Consider the following 16667-nt stretch of genomic DNA (forward strand, 5'->3'; position numbering starts at 1 on the left):
TGAACAATGTTCAAGAGGCCAAAACCCACTTGATGAGCACCCCCGTCAAATATGTCTCCAACGTGCATTGTAGTAGCAAGATTTCTTCAGGAGAGCCTCCTAAACTTGAAGCCGCTATCACATACAGGAACAAGGGGAGCAGGTATACAAAGACAACGATACGGGCCGAGGCTCGAAACATGGCCTACTTATTCATTTCCATGAATGCTGCCTGACCTGCTGAGTTCCTCCAGCAATGTGTATGTGTTGCTCTGGATTTCCAGCATCTGCAGACCCTCTATCTTAAAAGTCCTGTCCTGCCTTGGAATTGAGTTGTTATTTATTTGCCATCAACAGGTCTAAATTTTGGAACACCCCTGCCATTAGCACTGTGAGATGTCCCTCAGCAGGAGGGTAGGAGTGGTTCAAGAAGGTGGCCACTACCACCTTCTCAAATGCTTTTAGAGATGGGCAATCAATGCTGGCCTTCTGGTGCTGCTCACAACCCACTCATTCATGTATGTCACCACATTCATTGACTTAAAACAACACTACATCATAAAAAGCGTTTCATAGGTGATAGTGGGCTGAATGCAGAGTTTTTCTGCATCCAGAGCCTGAAAAAAAACCCCACCAAGCCACTGGTAATGGTAACTAGAAGACAAGAGGGTAAACAATGGAATAAGGTGTAACAGACTAACCCGAAGAACTGGGGAGGCTTGAGAACTTTGAAGGAAATCATTGTGCAACTATACATTGCTATTCCAGATTCCAGTTACAACTAACTAGAAACATAAATCATAAAACATCTTTATTAGAGGCGAGAACAAGAAAAATACATGTTTCAATATGAATATTACAGACAATGGCTCTAATGATGGCTATTTACATCTGTGATTCCTTTCCGGTTGTACAGACCACAGCTCCATTCAGCCCACGAAACACTCCTTCCAGCAGTTTCCTGCTCTGTGTCAGAGTAATTAGGACTGTCGAATCAACCAGAATTCCTTTTGAAAGGAAACTTGCATTATACATAGCTGCTTTCATTTCTATTGTGCAGGGGATGGCACCAGATTAATGGGTCCATCTCATGAACAAACACAAGGGGTTGGGATCAGTGACTGTGCTCTGATATCAGGTCTTGGTGTTCACGGGGGTAGGCTACATATACATGTGACAGTGTTGAGAAACCCAGAGGTCTTGAGGCTTCCCACATGCTGTGGAGGTTTAACACCACAGTCTGTGACTTCCTTGGGTCCGTTTTGAATTCTGCTTGGTCAACCTCTATTTAACCCTAACCTAATTACGGGACAATTTACAATGACTAATTAACCTACCTGGTGTGTCTTTAGACTGTAGGAAGGAACCGGAGGACCCAGAGAAAACCCATGCATTCCATAGAGGACGTATAGACCCTTCTTACAGAGGACACTGGGATTGAGCTCCAGACACTGATACCCTCAGCTGTAATAGTGTTGCACTAACCACTATACCAGGGGTCCCCAACCTTTTTTGCACCGCGGGCCAGTTTAATATTGACAATATTCTTGCAGACCGGCGGCCAACAGGGGGTGGTGTTCAAGTTCAACAGTGCATGACAGGGAATGAGGAAAAGTGCAGCTGACTCATATCGTTTCATATCGCCATACCATATTGTTTCCCCGCGGCCCGGTAGCACATGCTTTGCGGCCCAGTGGTTGGGGACCACTGCACTACACAACTTCACTCTGGCAACCTCTGCGATGACACTGGTGCCAAGCTGTATCAGCACTTGCCCTTCCCTTGGACTACATCAGTGACGTGGAGAGAGGGAACCCACTGCATGGACAACAGCCGGTTCTTCAAATCTTCCCGCCCAGGCTTGCACCCAGGAGAGGACACAGTCCACCAGAGGCGCAAGCCCATGATCCCCTGGAATCGACGGCTGCCTACTACCATGGAAATAGGGAAATCCTGCACAAGGACTCCCACGTCCCTTTTCACCTCTGGGGTAAAGGGAGTCTGTAAAGTCTCTGGTGGAGTGGAGGGTTTAGTCTACAGGGGTTTGATTGTGCAGGGGGTAACTCACCCGTGCCAGCCGACTGGTGCCATTCTTCAGGGAGGAAGTGTACTGTAAAAACCTCTAACCCCAGCCACTTCCCACTCTGATCTCACTGGCCCGGTTCAGCAGACCATGCACCTCAATGAGGGAAGCCAGGAAATTAGCGAGCCTCTCCCTTCACTTCCCTGTTTTCCAGCTCCCTGTGGTGCTCCCAGCCCTGTAGTAAATGTGAACCCTTCTCCGGATATTTTCCCTAGCTCTTACTGGTCTGCAAAGCAGGCCTGTCAGATTGAAGCAACTTTCAGAAACATCTTGATATTTTGCATACATCTGGGCAATTTTGATTTTGCCTGAGATTGATCCAACTGTTGTTAAGGTGAATTCTCCCGACTTTTACTTTTGTCAGCAAAAAAGGAAATGAAGCACCCTTTTGCACTGTGAGCCTCAACCATCCTTCTTCCCGGACTGGTTGCTTCACTTGGCAAATAAGGTGCCCCCTGAGATCCAGAAAGGTAGTAAAGTTGAGTGTAGGAGTGTGTGGGTTGTAGAACGAGAACAGTCCCAGATTAAACCCTTTGAGGTTTGTGAGGGTGCAGCTCCTGTGAGAAAGAGTCTTCTTGACTGTGCAGCCTCCTGTTGATGCTGGGATCTCCATTTCCGTTGGAAGATATTCCAGGTTCATTCACTTCATGCGCACCACTGCAAGTAATTCTCTGGTATGACCAACCATTCCCAGGAAAACAGATGAAGTGACTGCTAATCTTTCCATGCTGGGCACCTACATTTTTCACAGCTGATAAACAAAAGCATTAAAACCAGGGTTCTATGCAGGGAGGGTCCAGCAGGGATATCTCCTAACCTCTCAAAAAATGTCATTATAGATACATAATGTAAATCAATTCAAGCAGCTCCTACAAATGCTTTAAAATTTAAATTCCTATGTATTTCCTTACTTAAAAGAAGACAATTTGTTTCCTTCCTACCACTTCGACAGTTTTCTTGAGTTGTCCTGGAGGATGTGTGATTCTTAATTAAAGTACATTGATTAGACATATGGTTCTTCCACATATGTTGACCAACCAAGCTGGCCTAAACACACACAGAGGAAAGTGGGCACTTCCCACATTGTCAGAAAATGACTATTAAAATAAGAAATTGTAAAAATAAATTCATGATCTGTTTATAATTTGAATATCTCCAGTTTCAATTATCTGTTTTAGCTCCATTGCAATAGTCTGGGTCACACCTTGTGCCTGGTTCTGCATTCAGTTTTCACATCTGACAACTGCCGTCTCTCTCTCTGCTGACCTTCAGGTTGTCCACTTATTTCCAGCCGCATTCAGAAATTAACAACCTTCCTCATTAGTTCACAGGTTTCAAAGTTCAATATTCATTACAAGTTTAAAAGTACATTGATTAAATCCAAAACTCTTCTTTACAATAGCGGTAAAAGGCAGTTGGAATATCTGAAAGACAAAGAAAATTAACACAGTATTACCGTGGAGTCAATCTGTTCCTGCTGTTTCTGACCGACAGCAGATTGACAACAACAGTAACCTGAAAGCCAGATCCTTGATGGACCTCAATATAGGTAAAAAATCTCATGCTTTAAACTTTGCACATTGTTCTTCCTGGGACTGAGTGAGTCCAGCGTGGAGTTCCCTAAGCAAGTGCAATTGGATAAATATGAAATAAAAAAGTCTTTAATGATAGGAGTCACAGTCCACGTTTCCTTACACTGCCTGCTACATCTCCTTGCTTTTGCTTATCTCACACATTGTCAATGACTTCCTTCGCGGCTCCTGAATGTTCCTTGATTCTCCTTTGCTTTCATTTCAGGAAGCCTTTTCAAACTATCTCTTCTACCACTTGTAATTTCTATCAGCTTCTTTGCCCCTTCTCCCACTCAGTGCTAACCTTGTTCCCACCAAGTCTTCTTTTGGCTTAGGCAAAGACCATTGTAACTTCATCCACATTGGGAAGCCCTGGCACTTTTGATCAGTCTTGACTGTACTGATCAAATTTCCATTTGTGTGTTTCCAGTCTTGGGTCAACTGTGCCGATGTCCTAAAGAATGACACTTCCGCCATAACCACTTTCAAGGTTTGTATCTGTGTTTGAACTTGCTACCTCTTGCTGTGAGTACTCCTGTGCGGTGTTCAAAGAACAACATGGGCCAGCTCCTAACTTCTATACCTTGGGTCTGTTCCTACGTTGACCCCACAGCCACTTTATCCTTGCATCCATCTAACGCCATAGCCCAGATCCTCTGCTGACTGGAGGTAGGAAATGTAATGTCCATCAAAGATTGACAAAATGCACCGTCCAGCCCCTGCAGAGCTGTATTCTCTGCTCAGTGCCTCTGTCAGTCTCCTTCATGACCAGGTCCGTCACTGCCACCTGTACTTCCTGACACCGGGACGACATTCCAACTAACACCCTGCACCAAAGCACTGAACTGGATCTGCACCACACATAGGGGATAGAAACTTGCACCTTTCCACTTATGGTGACTCTCGTGCTTCCTGAAGCTGAGCTTCTTGCTTCACAATTCCGACCATGACTTTCATCATCCATTTAATGATCTCATTTTGGTTGCTCGACCTCAGTGCAGTGTGATTGCTTTCCTTCCACCATAGACACATTTAAAATATATATTTCTATCTTTCCCCCCCTGAAATTAGCCCTTCACTCTACAAAGCTCAATTGTTTCCCTGTTTAGAACCAAGACTGGCCACATATCCAGTCTCACTCTCCACAATTTGTAAGTTAAAGTTTACCATCTTTACGTCTTGTTGTTCTGACAACACACGCATATAACCTTGTAATTGATTTGGCATTTTACTGAGTGGCTTTTCCACATCATCTATTTCAAAGGTACATTTAATATCAGAGAAGTGTATAAAATAAACACCTTGAAATGCTTTTTCTTCGCAACCATCCACAAAAACAGAGGAGTGCCCCAAAGAATGAATGGCAATTAAAATGTAAGAACCCCCAGCCCCCCCCGCATAAGCAGCAGCAAAGCAACAATTCCCCCCTCCCTCACCAGCAAATAAAAGCATCGGCACCCAGCGCTGAGCACCCAAGCGTGCAGCAAAGCAACAGAAAAGACACAGACTTACAGTACCCAAAGACTACTCGTTCACCCGGTATTCGACATACCACAGGCTCTCTCTCTCCCTAACAAGGGAGAAAGAGGTGTCTCCATTTCACAGCGAGAGGGGAGACATAACAAACAACTCGCTGGTTAACGATGTTAAAAGATGTTTATTTGAACATTTCTCAGCCTTCCTTATTTGATCTTCCAGTGTTTGGATTTCCCATCGGAAGGCTATTTTGCCAAGATCTATCTCCATATTCACCAGCCACCAAGGATGTAACAAAAAGAACAGGAAGAGGCCATTCATCCTCTTTGGCTTAACCAGTATCTCAACAATTAACGCAAACAACAGGAATTCTGCAGATGCTGGAAATTCAAGCAACACACATCAAAGTTGCTGGTCTCGGCCTGAAACGTCGACTGTACCTCTTCCTAGAGATGCTGCCTGGCCTGCTGTGTTCACCAGCAACTTTGATGTGTGTTGCTCTCAACAATTAATGCGGCCACATCTGATCACCTCCCTCAGTACTATTCCATATCCTCGATTCCTTTAAAAATCAAAAAAACTACTGTTGCTTTCCTAATGTTTGGACCAGTGGATGGATTCTACTATTTCCTCTGGTGTTGAACAGTGTGTTTCCAAAAAAAGACATCATCAACCTTCAGAAGCTGGCGCACAACTTTGCAGTTAGACTGATAACCCTAATTATTTCTGAAGTGCTGTCACAGGAAACATATTCATTTATATGTACCCTACCAGATATACATACCTTTAGTCAGGGATTCAAAGACAGGGCCAGAATTTGTGAAGGGATTTGCTATTCAAGTTTCTGAATCAAATAAGCATGGCTGGTGAAGGGCAGCCAGTTATGGAGGATTTTTGAATGCCACTTTGGGGGTGACAGAGACTTAATAACTGAGGTGGTTGGCTGGCCAGATGGTCAATGGTTGGCTGAAGCAGGGCACATAGGAAGGTTATTTGAAGCTACAGGCAGATGAAGCTGGAACTGGCACAGACTTCGCAGGTTTGCCACAAATCCTACTTGCTTCTCGCCACCATCTCAGGCTGGAGCAGATACTACACACCCTCAGCATCTTATTCAACTTTTGAGTTGAGCTTCAGGCACATCAGAACAAAGTTTGCCTGTTTCCTCTTCTGCAACACAGGAGCCAGGGAAATTCACCTTTTAATCGCTTGCGCCTGCTCCCCCTCAGTTGTGCTACAGATGAACATCTGTATTCCAACTTCAGCTTTGTTTGCCATCACTGTTAAGCTACATCAGTGTACATTGTGGTGGGGAGTGTGAGAGGCCCATTTGGTCAGGATCAGAAAGTGTATGCCCCCGTGGAGCAAGCATGACATACAGCCAAATTTGAGGAGTGGGCTCCATGGGAGAGACTTGGTGATGCCATCAAAGGCCTTGTACAGATGGTGGTGCCTATCTCTGCATTTCTCTTGGAGTTGTGATAAAGATCATGATTATTATGCCTCTCAACAGACAAGATCCACACCATGGGGGGGGGGGTGCAGATACCGTCACACCTCCACATCAATCAGAGAACTTACTGTTTGACTTTTAAGGGAAATAATTCGTTCTCATTCAGACTCAGGGCCCGAGAAGGGTTTCTGAATAACTTAAAAACAGTGGCTCGCATGACAACAATGAACACTACAAAGAAAATTACAGCCATCCGTGAATTACAAAAAGGATTTTTCCATGCAGATGGAACGGATTACCTGACCTCCTCTCCAGAAGATAACTCTTCTATCCATGGAATGACGTAGATTGGCACAACTACAATGGTCATGGGACTGGGGTTGTGTGGGCTCTGAATTTTGTTAGCTACTCTTTGAACCTGTGTTTCTTTATAGACTGACAATTGAAAGTTACTATTCTGCCAGGCCTTGTGGAACTACTTTTAAGCAAATATTGCAATATGCGATTCTAATTAATAGTCAACATTCATTGGATCTGATTCAAAATGACACACTGCACTGCTTTGGAAATTCTGCTCTCCGCCTTATAACCATATAACAATTACAGCACTGAAACAGGCCATCTCGGCCCTTCTAGTCCATGCCGAACTCTTACTCTCACCTAGTCCCATCTACCTGCACTCAGCCCATAACCCTCCATTCCTTTCCTGTACATATACCTATCCAATTTTTTTTTAAATGACAAAATCGAACCTGCCTCTACCGCTTCTACTGGAAGCTCATTCCACACAGCTACCACTCTCTGAGTAGAGAAGTTCCCCCTCATGTTACCCCTAAACTTTTGCCCCTTAACTCTCAACTCATGTCGTCTTGTTTGAATCTCCCCCACTCTCAACGGAAACAGTAATGATCTGCCTTCCCAGTATTGATCTGCTAACCAACTGCCTGAGGAGGATGAGAGAATTCTCAATAAATTGATTAACATTTAATAGTATTTTTGTATAGAATCTTTGAGTCATAAAGCACAGAAACAGGTCTTTTGGCCCACTGAGTCTGTGCTGTCAATCAACCACCTATTTATTTTAAAGTTACACTAATTCTATTTCTACTTTCTCTTCAATTTCCCTCCACATACCATGTTCAATCATACAAGGGACAATTTACAGCATCAGACTAACCAATGTGTTTGTGGGGCGAGGGGCTGATGCGTCTGGTCCAGAGAGAATGTGCAAACTCCACATGACAGCACCTGAGCTCAGGACTAAACCTAGGGTGTTGGAGATGTGACGCTGCACCACTGATTGGTGTGTGACCTGCTTGTTTCCTGGTTAATTACCTCATTCAACAGCTTAATTAAAGCCTAATTAATAGTTACTAAAATACATTTATTTTGATTCATTCAAGCTGCAAGGACATCCCATGCCCCCTCATGGCAGATTGCTCAACTATACTTCACATTTGTCCCCATTCCTTCTTGAGCAAATTGGCTTCGATTGAAAGCTTGTCCAAGTTTACTGATTTAAGGTTGCAGAGTCGCAAATATAAATTAACAGAGCCCACAGGGCCTCTTCCCATTCCTCCCCTTCCCTATCACCCTGCAACCAGGGCCCAGATAATGATGGTTTCCATTAGCAACCAAATTCTGATGCTGACTTACCAAAATCTTGTTAACTTCACCAAGGTCCATTTGCACTTGAAGGCCCTCCAGAACCTCCACTGTTGCCTGGAGGAGGCGAGTCATCTCGGTGGGATATTCCCCTTTGGGAAAAAAAAGAACAGGACAATCATTTTGAGTAAGCTTATGAGAACTTACGCACTGGTGGTAAGGACAAGGAAGAACCAGCTACACTGGGGAACTTCTGAGACATCAATCTTAACTCTTTGGAAGTCCAAGTCAATATGTTGCGTAAAATCTACATGTTTTGATGTAACATATTGGTTAGGAATTTCCAGACTTATGTTGTAATGGCTAGTGCACTCTTGTTGCAGCCTAAAACAAAATCACTTAAAGACATTTAATATATAGAGTACCAAACTGAAGGTATGAAAAACTCTTGATATGACATTGGGAATACTGTATTTACCCACCAAGCTGTAATGCTCATGATAAAAAGCAGCTCTTACTCTGAGATATTAATATAATGGATTTGTGCTACCACTCACTGTGAATTTACAATATTCAATTATTATGCAAATATGAAATATTCATGCAGTTGCTTCATTTTGTAAGGAATTCTATATAACCGGAATTTTACTTTCGAACATAAAACAGTACAGTAGAGGTCCTTCAGCCCACAATGTTGTGCTCACCACTTAACCTACCCTAAGATCAACCTAACCCTCTGCTTTTCCTTCACCCAACTGCCTACCTGAGAGTCTCACAAATGTTCCTAATGTATCTGCTTCTACCATCACCCCTGGTAGCAGGCTTTGTGCACCCACCACTCTCTATGTAAAAAAAAAACTACCTCTAACATTGCCCCCATACTTTTCTCTAATCGTTTTAAGATTATGCCCCCTAGTATTAGACATTGCTGCCCTTGGAAAAAGCTGTCCACTCTATCAATGCCTCTTGTCATCTTATACACCTCTGTCAAATTACCCCTCACCTTCCTTTGTTCCAATGACAAAAGCCCTAGCTCACTCAACCTTTCCTCATAAGACATGCTCTCTAATCCAGGCAGCATCCTGGTGATTCTCCTCTGCACCCTCTCTAAAGCTTTCACATCCTTCCTATAACGAGGCAGCCAGAACTGAGCACAATACTCCAGGTGTGGTCCAGCCAGTTTTACAGAGATGCACCACTATCTTGCAGCTCATTAACTCAATCCCCTGGGTAATGATGGCCAACACATGGCTACGCATTTTAACCATCCTATTCATTTGCGTGGTAACGTGGACCCCTTTGAAATTTAATCGTTCCTGGTATTGCAACAGGATCGAAAAAGTTTTTAGTGACTACAGTGAAACTATTAATCTGCCATGTTTGGAAGAGTGCTAGAGGTGCACAGGTGCTACTGCAAGTTATTCCAATTAATATTCTAAATCACTTTCAATGCATGTTTTTTAAGGTTCTAGTAAGATAAATTAAAATTAGAGTATAATAACTTTTAGTATTTAGATTAAGATTGTGGGGTTACTCAGCTGACACGGCTCCAAGGGCCAGAAGGGCCTACGCTGTGCTGTATCGCTAAATAAAATAAATCAAATCAATAATTTTCAGCAAACACAGAAAGCTTAAATGCAGGAAATAGATCCCAGTGAGGTTCCAGTGCAGGAAACCACGGCTCCAATGAGTTTCAAAGGAATAGGGGAATTGGGCCCCGTTAAGCTCAAAGAAGCACAGGAACAGCACCCATGGAGTTTCAAGGGAATCTAGGAATTAAGGTCTCAGTGTATTATTGGGAATGTGGTCATTGGTTTCTCAGTGTGTTATGGGGAATGCGGAAACTGGGGTCCCTGTACCTTGGAAGGGTGTTTGGGAACCAAGGTCCTTGTATGTTAGTTGAAGTACAGGAGCTAGATCCTTTGTATGTTTACTGAGAGCTCAGGAATTAATATCTGGTCAGCCAGGTGCCAAAGCATCAGGCTTTACAAACAATCAGAGAGCAGATTATTGGAGTTCTACTGTAGTTTCTGGAGTATAATCCAGAACGTAATATCACAGGAACTTCAGCATCTTCACTTCCTCTCCTCAACTATTCATCATAATAGCTCAGGGAGAATCATTGGCTCTGTTCAAATGCGCAATTTCAATTGAGGAATTACACTGCTGTACCTACAATTGTGTCCATCTGTGTAAAGTCCTTCAGGTTCACCATAGGGATGGATGAACCAATGTCGGAATCAGGATCAGAATTGGAGTAAGATTTATTATCACTGACTTTGTGGTGTTTATGACGTGAAATTTGTTGTTTTGTGGCAGCAAAGACAAAATGACTATAACTTACGTAAATCAATAAATAGTGCAAATAAAAGGAATAGTGAGGTAACGTTCATGCATTCAAGCACTGCTCCCAAATATGATGGCAGATTTCACCTCCTGGGCCAAAAACTCCAGAACTGAGGCCCCAGTTACACTCAGTCAGTTAGGTGTGACATCTTTGAAACTCTCTTCAAAGGACAGTGGAATAGGAGTCAGAATATTTTTAGAGCAGAGGGAGACAGTTTCTGGAATCAGAACCAGAACCAGGCTTATTATCTCTGTCAGGTGGAGTGAAATCTGTTGTGCTGTGACAGCAGTTCAGTGCAAGGCGAAAAAACTGCAAGTTTACAAACAAGAAGTGCAAAAGAGGAATAATGAGGTAGCATTCATATGGGACATTCAGAACTCCGGTGGCATAGGGGAAGATGCTGTTGCTAAAAAGCTGGGTGTGGTCCTTAGGCTCCTGTAGTTCCTTTCCAATGGTAGTGACAAGCGGGCAGCGAGGGGGAATTAAAATGACTACTAAGTCAGCCATGTACTCCGTCGCTGAGCAGGCTTGGGCAGATGAGTGGTACATCTGCATGCCCCACGTCATTGCTGTGGATTGGTACACACAGCTACGTGTGTTATAGGGAGCACACCAATGCAGTGTATATCTGAAGCATGACTCTTCTCCCTTATCAACACTTAGCCCCATGCCCAGCAACCTTCTGACATTTGGCTAAGGCAGAGTCACACCCTGAGGCTCACTGGTGGGTAAATCTTTCCAAAGACTTTGAATCTTCACAAATGTCTTTGATATTTACAGCATTTTTGAGAGATATTCAAAACTATTAAGAATTAATGGAACTATTAAATATAAATTATCATTTTTGTATTAATAATTAAATAAAAAACACTAGAAAATATTTTAAAAGAATTAAATACATTTGGTAAGAATTAAATACATCCAAATTTTTAAATTTGATAAAATCCCACACTGAAGTCTGATCACCCATGGAATTAATATCAGTACACACAGGAAATTGGCTCAGAGCAACCAATTCTTGTGGTAAGAATAAGTTATATAGACTGGTAGAGCAGCGTGGTGTTTTCCAAGTATCGATGCTGGGGCCTCCGCATTCTTTGATAATTTTACAAAGAAGGGTGTGATATGAAGCTTGGAATTCTGCCAGAAAAGGTGAACCCAGCAGGAATGATGGCCTCAAGGACTTCACGGGATGCCTAATACTTCTCCATTCTTGTGACTCAAGGGGCGCTTCACATTGCCGGCCTGCGCTCCCCCCCACCCCCCACAAAATGTAGCATTTTAGCATTGTCCAAAAGCTCCGTCACTCCATCGTGACTGACAATGGGGTGGTAGAGACTCTCATAATCTTTCAGGAATAGCCGACGTGCTGAGGTATAGAGTCAAGCACAGTAGTGTAGGTGAGTACATGATGGACTGTGTGGTCTGTTTTTATGCTGTGCGACCATGAAGTTCCTGCAATTACCAACAGGTAGAGTCTCTGGTTATTTGGTTTCTCTCTCCCACCCTTCATAAATGTTGTAGTGTTACTTGCAATTATTTTATCCAAAGGCACTTCCCTGAGTTCAGAGAATTTTGGTCATTATGATTATGATGAATACATCTGAAATTTCCTTTCTAACGCACTGGGGAGGAAACTATCAGTTCTCAGGTAGTACAGGTATTACTTTGCCCAATAGAATCGCTTAATTACATTAAACCGACAAAGATGATCCCTTTTGACAATTTCAGATTGCTTTGTGCTGTCAGTGTTTAATCCAGTCCCTCTGTTGATACAAAGTACTCATTAAACAAGTATGACATATTCTTACCATGCATAACAATTCAAACTGCAACTGGGCATAATTCCCTTTTTAACCATTTGTGTGTTTTTTTGATGTGTTTATAAAATATTAGGTTCTACTGTTCTTTATAACCTTTGCATCCTTTCTTTGTTTCTAATCAGCTCTCTGGGACTTTTGATATTGATTCATTATTTGCTGTCTCTGGTTGCTCAGCTATTCAAATGGAGACTTAGGTTGGAAGCCTGTGTGCTGTTCCATTTGGTTTCAAAAAAAGTAAATCAATCTTTATGAAAAGATGCGGCTTACTGCAAGTTCCCTAACCTTTGATATTTTTCTCAGTCTTCTGCATTCATGCATGAAGAACCCCAGAGTGTGCATTGACATCCATGGGCGAGCCATATTTGCCTGATGCCACGTGCATTACAGAAACAGAACGAGCTGCGAAATGCTCAGCAGGTCAGGCTGCATCTGTAGAGGAGAAACAGAGTCAATGATTCAGGTTGAAGACCATTGGTCAAGTGTATTCTGACGAAGCGCCCCCTGCTGTCGGAGGAAGGTGTCTGTGATGACGGTCTCTCTCCCTGCTGTCGGAGGAAGGTGTCTGTGATGACGGTCTCTCTGACCTGCTATCGGAGGAAGGTGTCTGTGAGTGACGGTTTCTCTCCCTGCTGTCCGGAGGAAGGTCTGTGAGTGACGGTCCCTGTCCCTGCTGTCGGAGGAAGGTCTGTGAGTGACGGTTTCTCTCCCTGCTGTTGGAGGAAGGTCTGTGAGTGACAGTCTGTCTCAGTGCTGTGGGAGGAAGGTGTCTGTGAGTGCCGGTCTCTCTCCGTGCATTTGGAGGAAGGAGTCTGTGAGTGACGGTCTCTCTCCCTGCTGTCGGAGGAAGGTGTCTGCAGTGACGGTCACTCTCCCTGCTGTCGGAGGAAGGTCTGTGAGTGACGGTCTCTCTCCCTGCTGTCAGAGGAAGGTGTCTGTGAGTGACGGTCTCTCTCCCTGCTGTCGGAGGAAAGTGTCTGTGAGTGACGGTCTCTCTCCCTGCTGTCGGAGGAAGGTGTCTGCAGTGACGGTCACTCTCCCTGCTGTCGGAGGAAGGTCTGTGAGTGACGGTCTCTCTCCCTGCTGTCGGAGTAAGGTGTGTGAGTGACTGTCTCTCTCCCTGCTGTCGGAGGAAGGTCTGTGAGTGACGGTCTCTCTCCCGTCTGTCGGAGGAAGGTGTCTGTGAGTGACAGTCTCTCTCCCTGCTGTCGGAGTAAGGTCTGTGAGTGACTGTCTCTCTCCATGCTGTCAGAGGAAGGTCTGTGAGTGACGGTCTCTCTCCCTGCTGTCGGAGGAAGGTCTGTGAGTGATGGTCTCTCACCCTGCTGTCGGAGTAAGGTCTGTGAGCGACTGTCTCTCTCCATGCTGTCAGAGGAAGGTCTGTGAGTGACGGTCTCTCTCCCTGCTGTCGGAGGAAGGTCTGTGAGTGACGGTCTCTCTCCCTGCTGTCGGAGGAAGGTGTCTGCGAGTGACGGTCACACTCCCTGCTGTCGGAGGAAGGTGTCTGTGAGTGACGGTCTCTCTCCCTGCTGTCGGAGGAAAGTGTCTGTGAGTGACGGTCTCTCTCCCTGCTGTCGGAGTAAGGTGTGTGAGTGACTGTCTCTCTCCCTGCTGTCGGAGGAAGGTCTGTGAGTGACGGTCTCTCTCCCGTCTGTCGGAGGAAGGTGTCTGTGAGTGACGGTCTTTCTCCCTGCTGTCGGAGTAAGGTGTGTGAGTGACTGTCTCTCTCTCTGCCGTTGGAGGAAGGTCTGTGAGTGACGGTCTCTCTCCCGTCTGTCGGAGGAAGGTGTCTGTGAGTGACAGTCTCTCTCCCTGCTGTCGGAGTAAGGTCTGTGAGTGACTGTCTCTCTCCATGCTGTCAGAGGAAGGTCTGTGAGTGACGGTCTCTCTCCCTGCTGTCGGAGGAAGGTCTGTGAGTGATGGTCTCTCACCCTGCTGTCGGAGTAAGGTCTGTGAGCGACTGTCTCTCTCCATGCTGTCAGAGGAAGGTCTGTGAGTGACGGTCTCTCTCCCTGCTGTCGGAGGAAGGTCTGTGAGTGACGGTCTCTCTCCCTGCTGTCGGAGGAAGGTGTCTGCGAGTGACGGTCACACTCCCTGCTGTCGGAGGAAGGTGTCTGTGAGTGACGGTCTCTCTCCCTGCTGTCGGAGGAAGATGTCTGTGAGTGAAGGTCTCTCTCCCTGCTGTCGGAGGAAGGTCTGTTAGTGACGGTCTCTCTCCTTGCTGGCGGAGGCAAGTGTCTGTGAGTGACGGTCTCTCTCCCTGCTGTCGGAGGAAGGTTTCTGTGAGTGACGGTCTCTCTCCCTGCTGTCGGAGGAAGGTGTCTGTCAGTGACGGTCTCTCTCCCTGCTGTCGGAGGAAGGTGTCTGTGAGTGACGGTCTCCCTCCCTGCTGTCGGCGGAAGGTCTGTGAGTGACGGACTCTCTCCCTGCTGTCAGAGGAAGGTCTGTGAGTGACGGTCTCTCTCCCTGCTGTCGGAGGAAGGTCTGTGAGTGACGGTCTCTCTCCCTGCTGTCGGAGGAAGGTGTCTGTGAGTGACGGTCTCTCTCCCTGCTGTCGGAGGAAGGTGTCTGCAGTGACGGTCTCTCTCCCTGCTGTCGGAGGAAGGTGTGTATGTGTGACCGTCTCTCTCCCTGCTGTCGGACGAAGGTCTGTCAGTGACGGTCTCTGTCCCTGCTGTCGGAGGAAGGTGTCTGTCAGTGACGGTCTTTCTCCCTGCTGTCGGAGGAAGGTCTGTGAGTGACGGTCTCTCTCCCTGCTGTCGCAGGAAGGTGTCTGTGAGTGACGGTCTCTCTCCCTGCTGTCGGAGGAAGGTGTCGGTGAGTGACGGTCTCTCTCCCTGCTGTCGGAGGAAGGTGTCTGCAGTGACGGTCACACTCGCTGCTGTGGGAGGAAGGTCTGTGAGTGACGGACTCTCTCCCTGCTGTCGGAGGAAGGTGTCTGTGAGTGACGGTCTCTCTCCCTGTTGTCGGAGGAAGGTGTCTGTGAGTGACTGTCTCTTGGCCTGCTGTGGGAGGAAGGTCTGTGAGTGACGATCTCTCCCTGCAGACGGACCCCGTGAGTGACGGTCTCTCTCCCTGCTGTTGGAGGAAGGTGTCTGTGAGTGACGGTCTCTCTCCCTGCTGTCGGAGGAAGGTGTCTTCGAGTGACGGTCACACTCCCTGCTGTCGCAGGAAGGTGTCTGTGAGTGACGGTCTCTCTCCCTGCTGTCGGAGGAAGGTGTCTGTGAATGACGGTCTCTCTCCCTGCTGTCGGAGGAAGGTTTCTGTGAGTGACGGTCTCTCTCCCTGCTGTCAGAGTAAGGTCTGTGAGTGACTGTCTCTCTGCATGCTGTCGGAGAAAGGTGTCTGCAGTGACGGTCACTCTCCCTGCTGTCGGAGGAAGGTCTGTGAGTGACGGTCTCTCTCCCTGCTGTCGGAGGAAGGTTTCTGTGAGTGACGGTCTCTCTCCCTGCTGTCGGAGTAAGGTCTGTGAGTGACTGTCTCTATGCATGCTGTCGGAGAAAGGTGTCTGCAGTGATGGTCACTCTCCCTGATGTCAGAGGAAGGTGTCTGTGATTGACGGACTCTCTCCCTGCTGTCCGAGGAGGGTGTGTATGTGTGACCGTCTATCTCCCTGCAGTCGGAGGAAGGTGTCTGTGAGTGACGGTCTCTCTCCCTGCTGTCGGAGTAAGGTCTGTGAGTGACGGTCTCTCTCCTTGCTGTCGGAGGCAAGTGTCTGTGAGTGACGGTCTCTCTCCCTGCTGTCGGAGGAAGGTGTCTGTCAGTGACGGTCTCTCTCCCTGCTGTCAGAGGAAGGTCTGTGAGTGACGGTCTCTCTCCCTGCTGTCGGAGGAAGGTGTCTGTGAGTGACGGTCTCTCTCCCTGCTGTCGGAGGAAGGTGTGTATGAGTGACGGTCTCTCTCCCTGCTGTCGGAGGAAGGTGTCTGCAGTGACGGTCACACTCCCTGCTGTCGGAGGAAGGTCTGTGAGTGACGGTCTCTCTCCCTGCTGTCGGAGGAAGGTGTCTGTGAGTGACAGTCTCTCTCCCTGCTGTCGGAGGAAGGTGTCTGTGAGTGACGGTCTCTCTCCCTGCTGTCGGAGGAAGGTGTCTGTGAGTGACGGTCTCTCTCCCTGCTGTCGGAGTAAGGTCTGTGAGTGACTGTCTCTCTCCATGCTGTCGGAGGAAGTGTCTGTGAGTGACGGTCTCTCTCCCTGCTGTCGGAGGAAGGTGTCTGTGATTGACGGTCTCTCTCCCTGCTGTCGGAGGAAGGTGTCTGTGAGTGACGGTCTCTCTCCCTGCTGTCGGAGGAAGGTCTGTGAGTGACGGTCTCTCTCCCTGCTGTCGGAGGAAGGT

General features: G+C 46.5%; 1 protein-coding gene across 1 annotated transcript in view; it reads right to left on the minus strand.

The window, feature by feature from the left end:
- Window positions 1-794: 794 nt before the first annotated feature.
- Window positions 795-16667, minus strand: part of trim44 (tripartite motif containing 44) — a 117435-nt gene continuing 101562 nt past the window's right edge. Inside the window, exons 5-6 of the mRNA XM_063062239.1 lie at window positions 8219-8319; window positions 795-3486 (exon numbers count right to left, since the gene is read on the minus strand). Coding sequence (XP_062918309.1) covers window positions 8235-8319 — 85 coding nt within the window. The 3' untranslated portion in view covers window positions 795-3486; window positions 8219-8234. The remainder of the gene's footprint in view (window positions 3487-8218; window positions 8320-16667) is intronic.

The sequence above is a fragment of the Mobula hypostoma genome, chromosome 11, assembly GCF_963921235.1.
Source record: "Mobula hypostoma chromosome 11, sMobHyp1.1, whole genome shotgun sequence".
Classification (NCBI taxonomy): Eukaryota; Metazoa; Chordata; class Chondrichthyes; order Myliobatiformes; family Myliobatidae; genus Mobula; species Mobula hypostoma.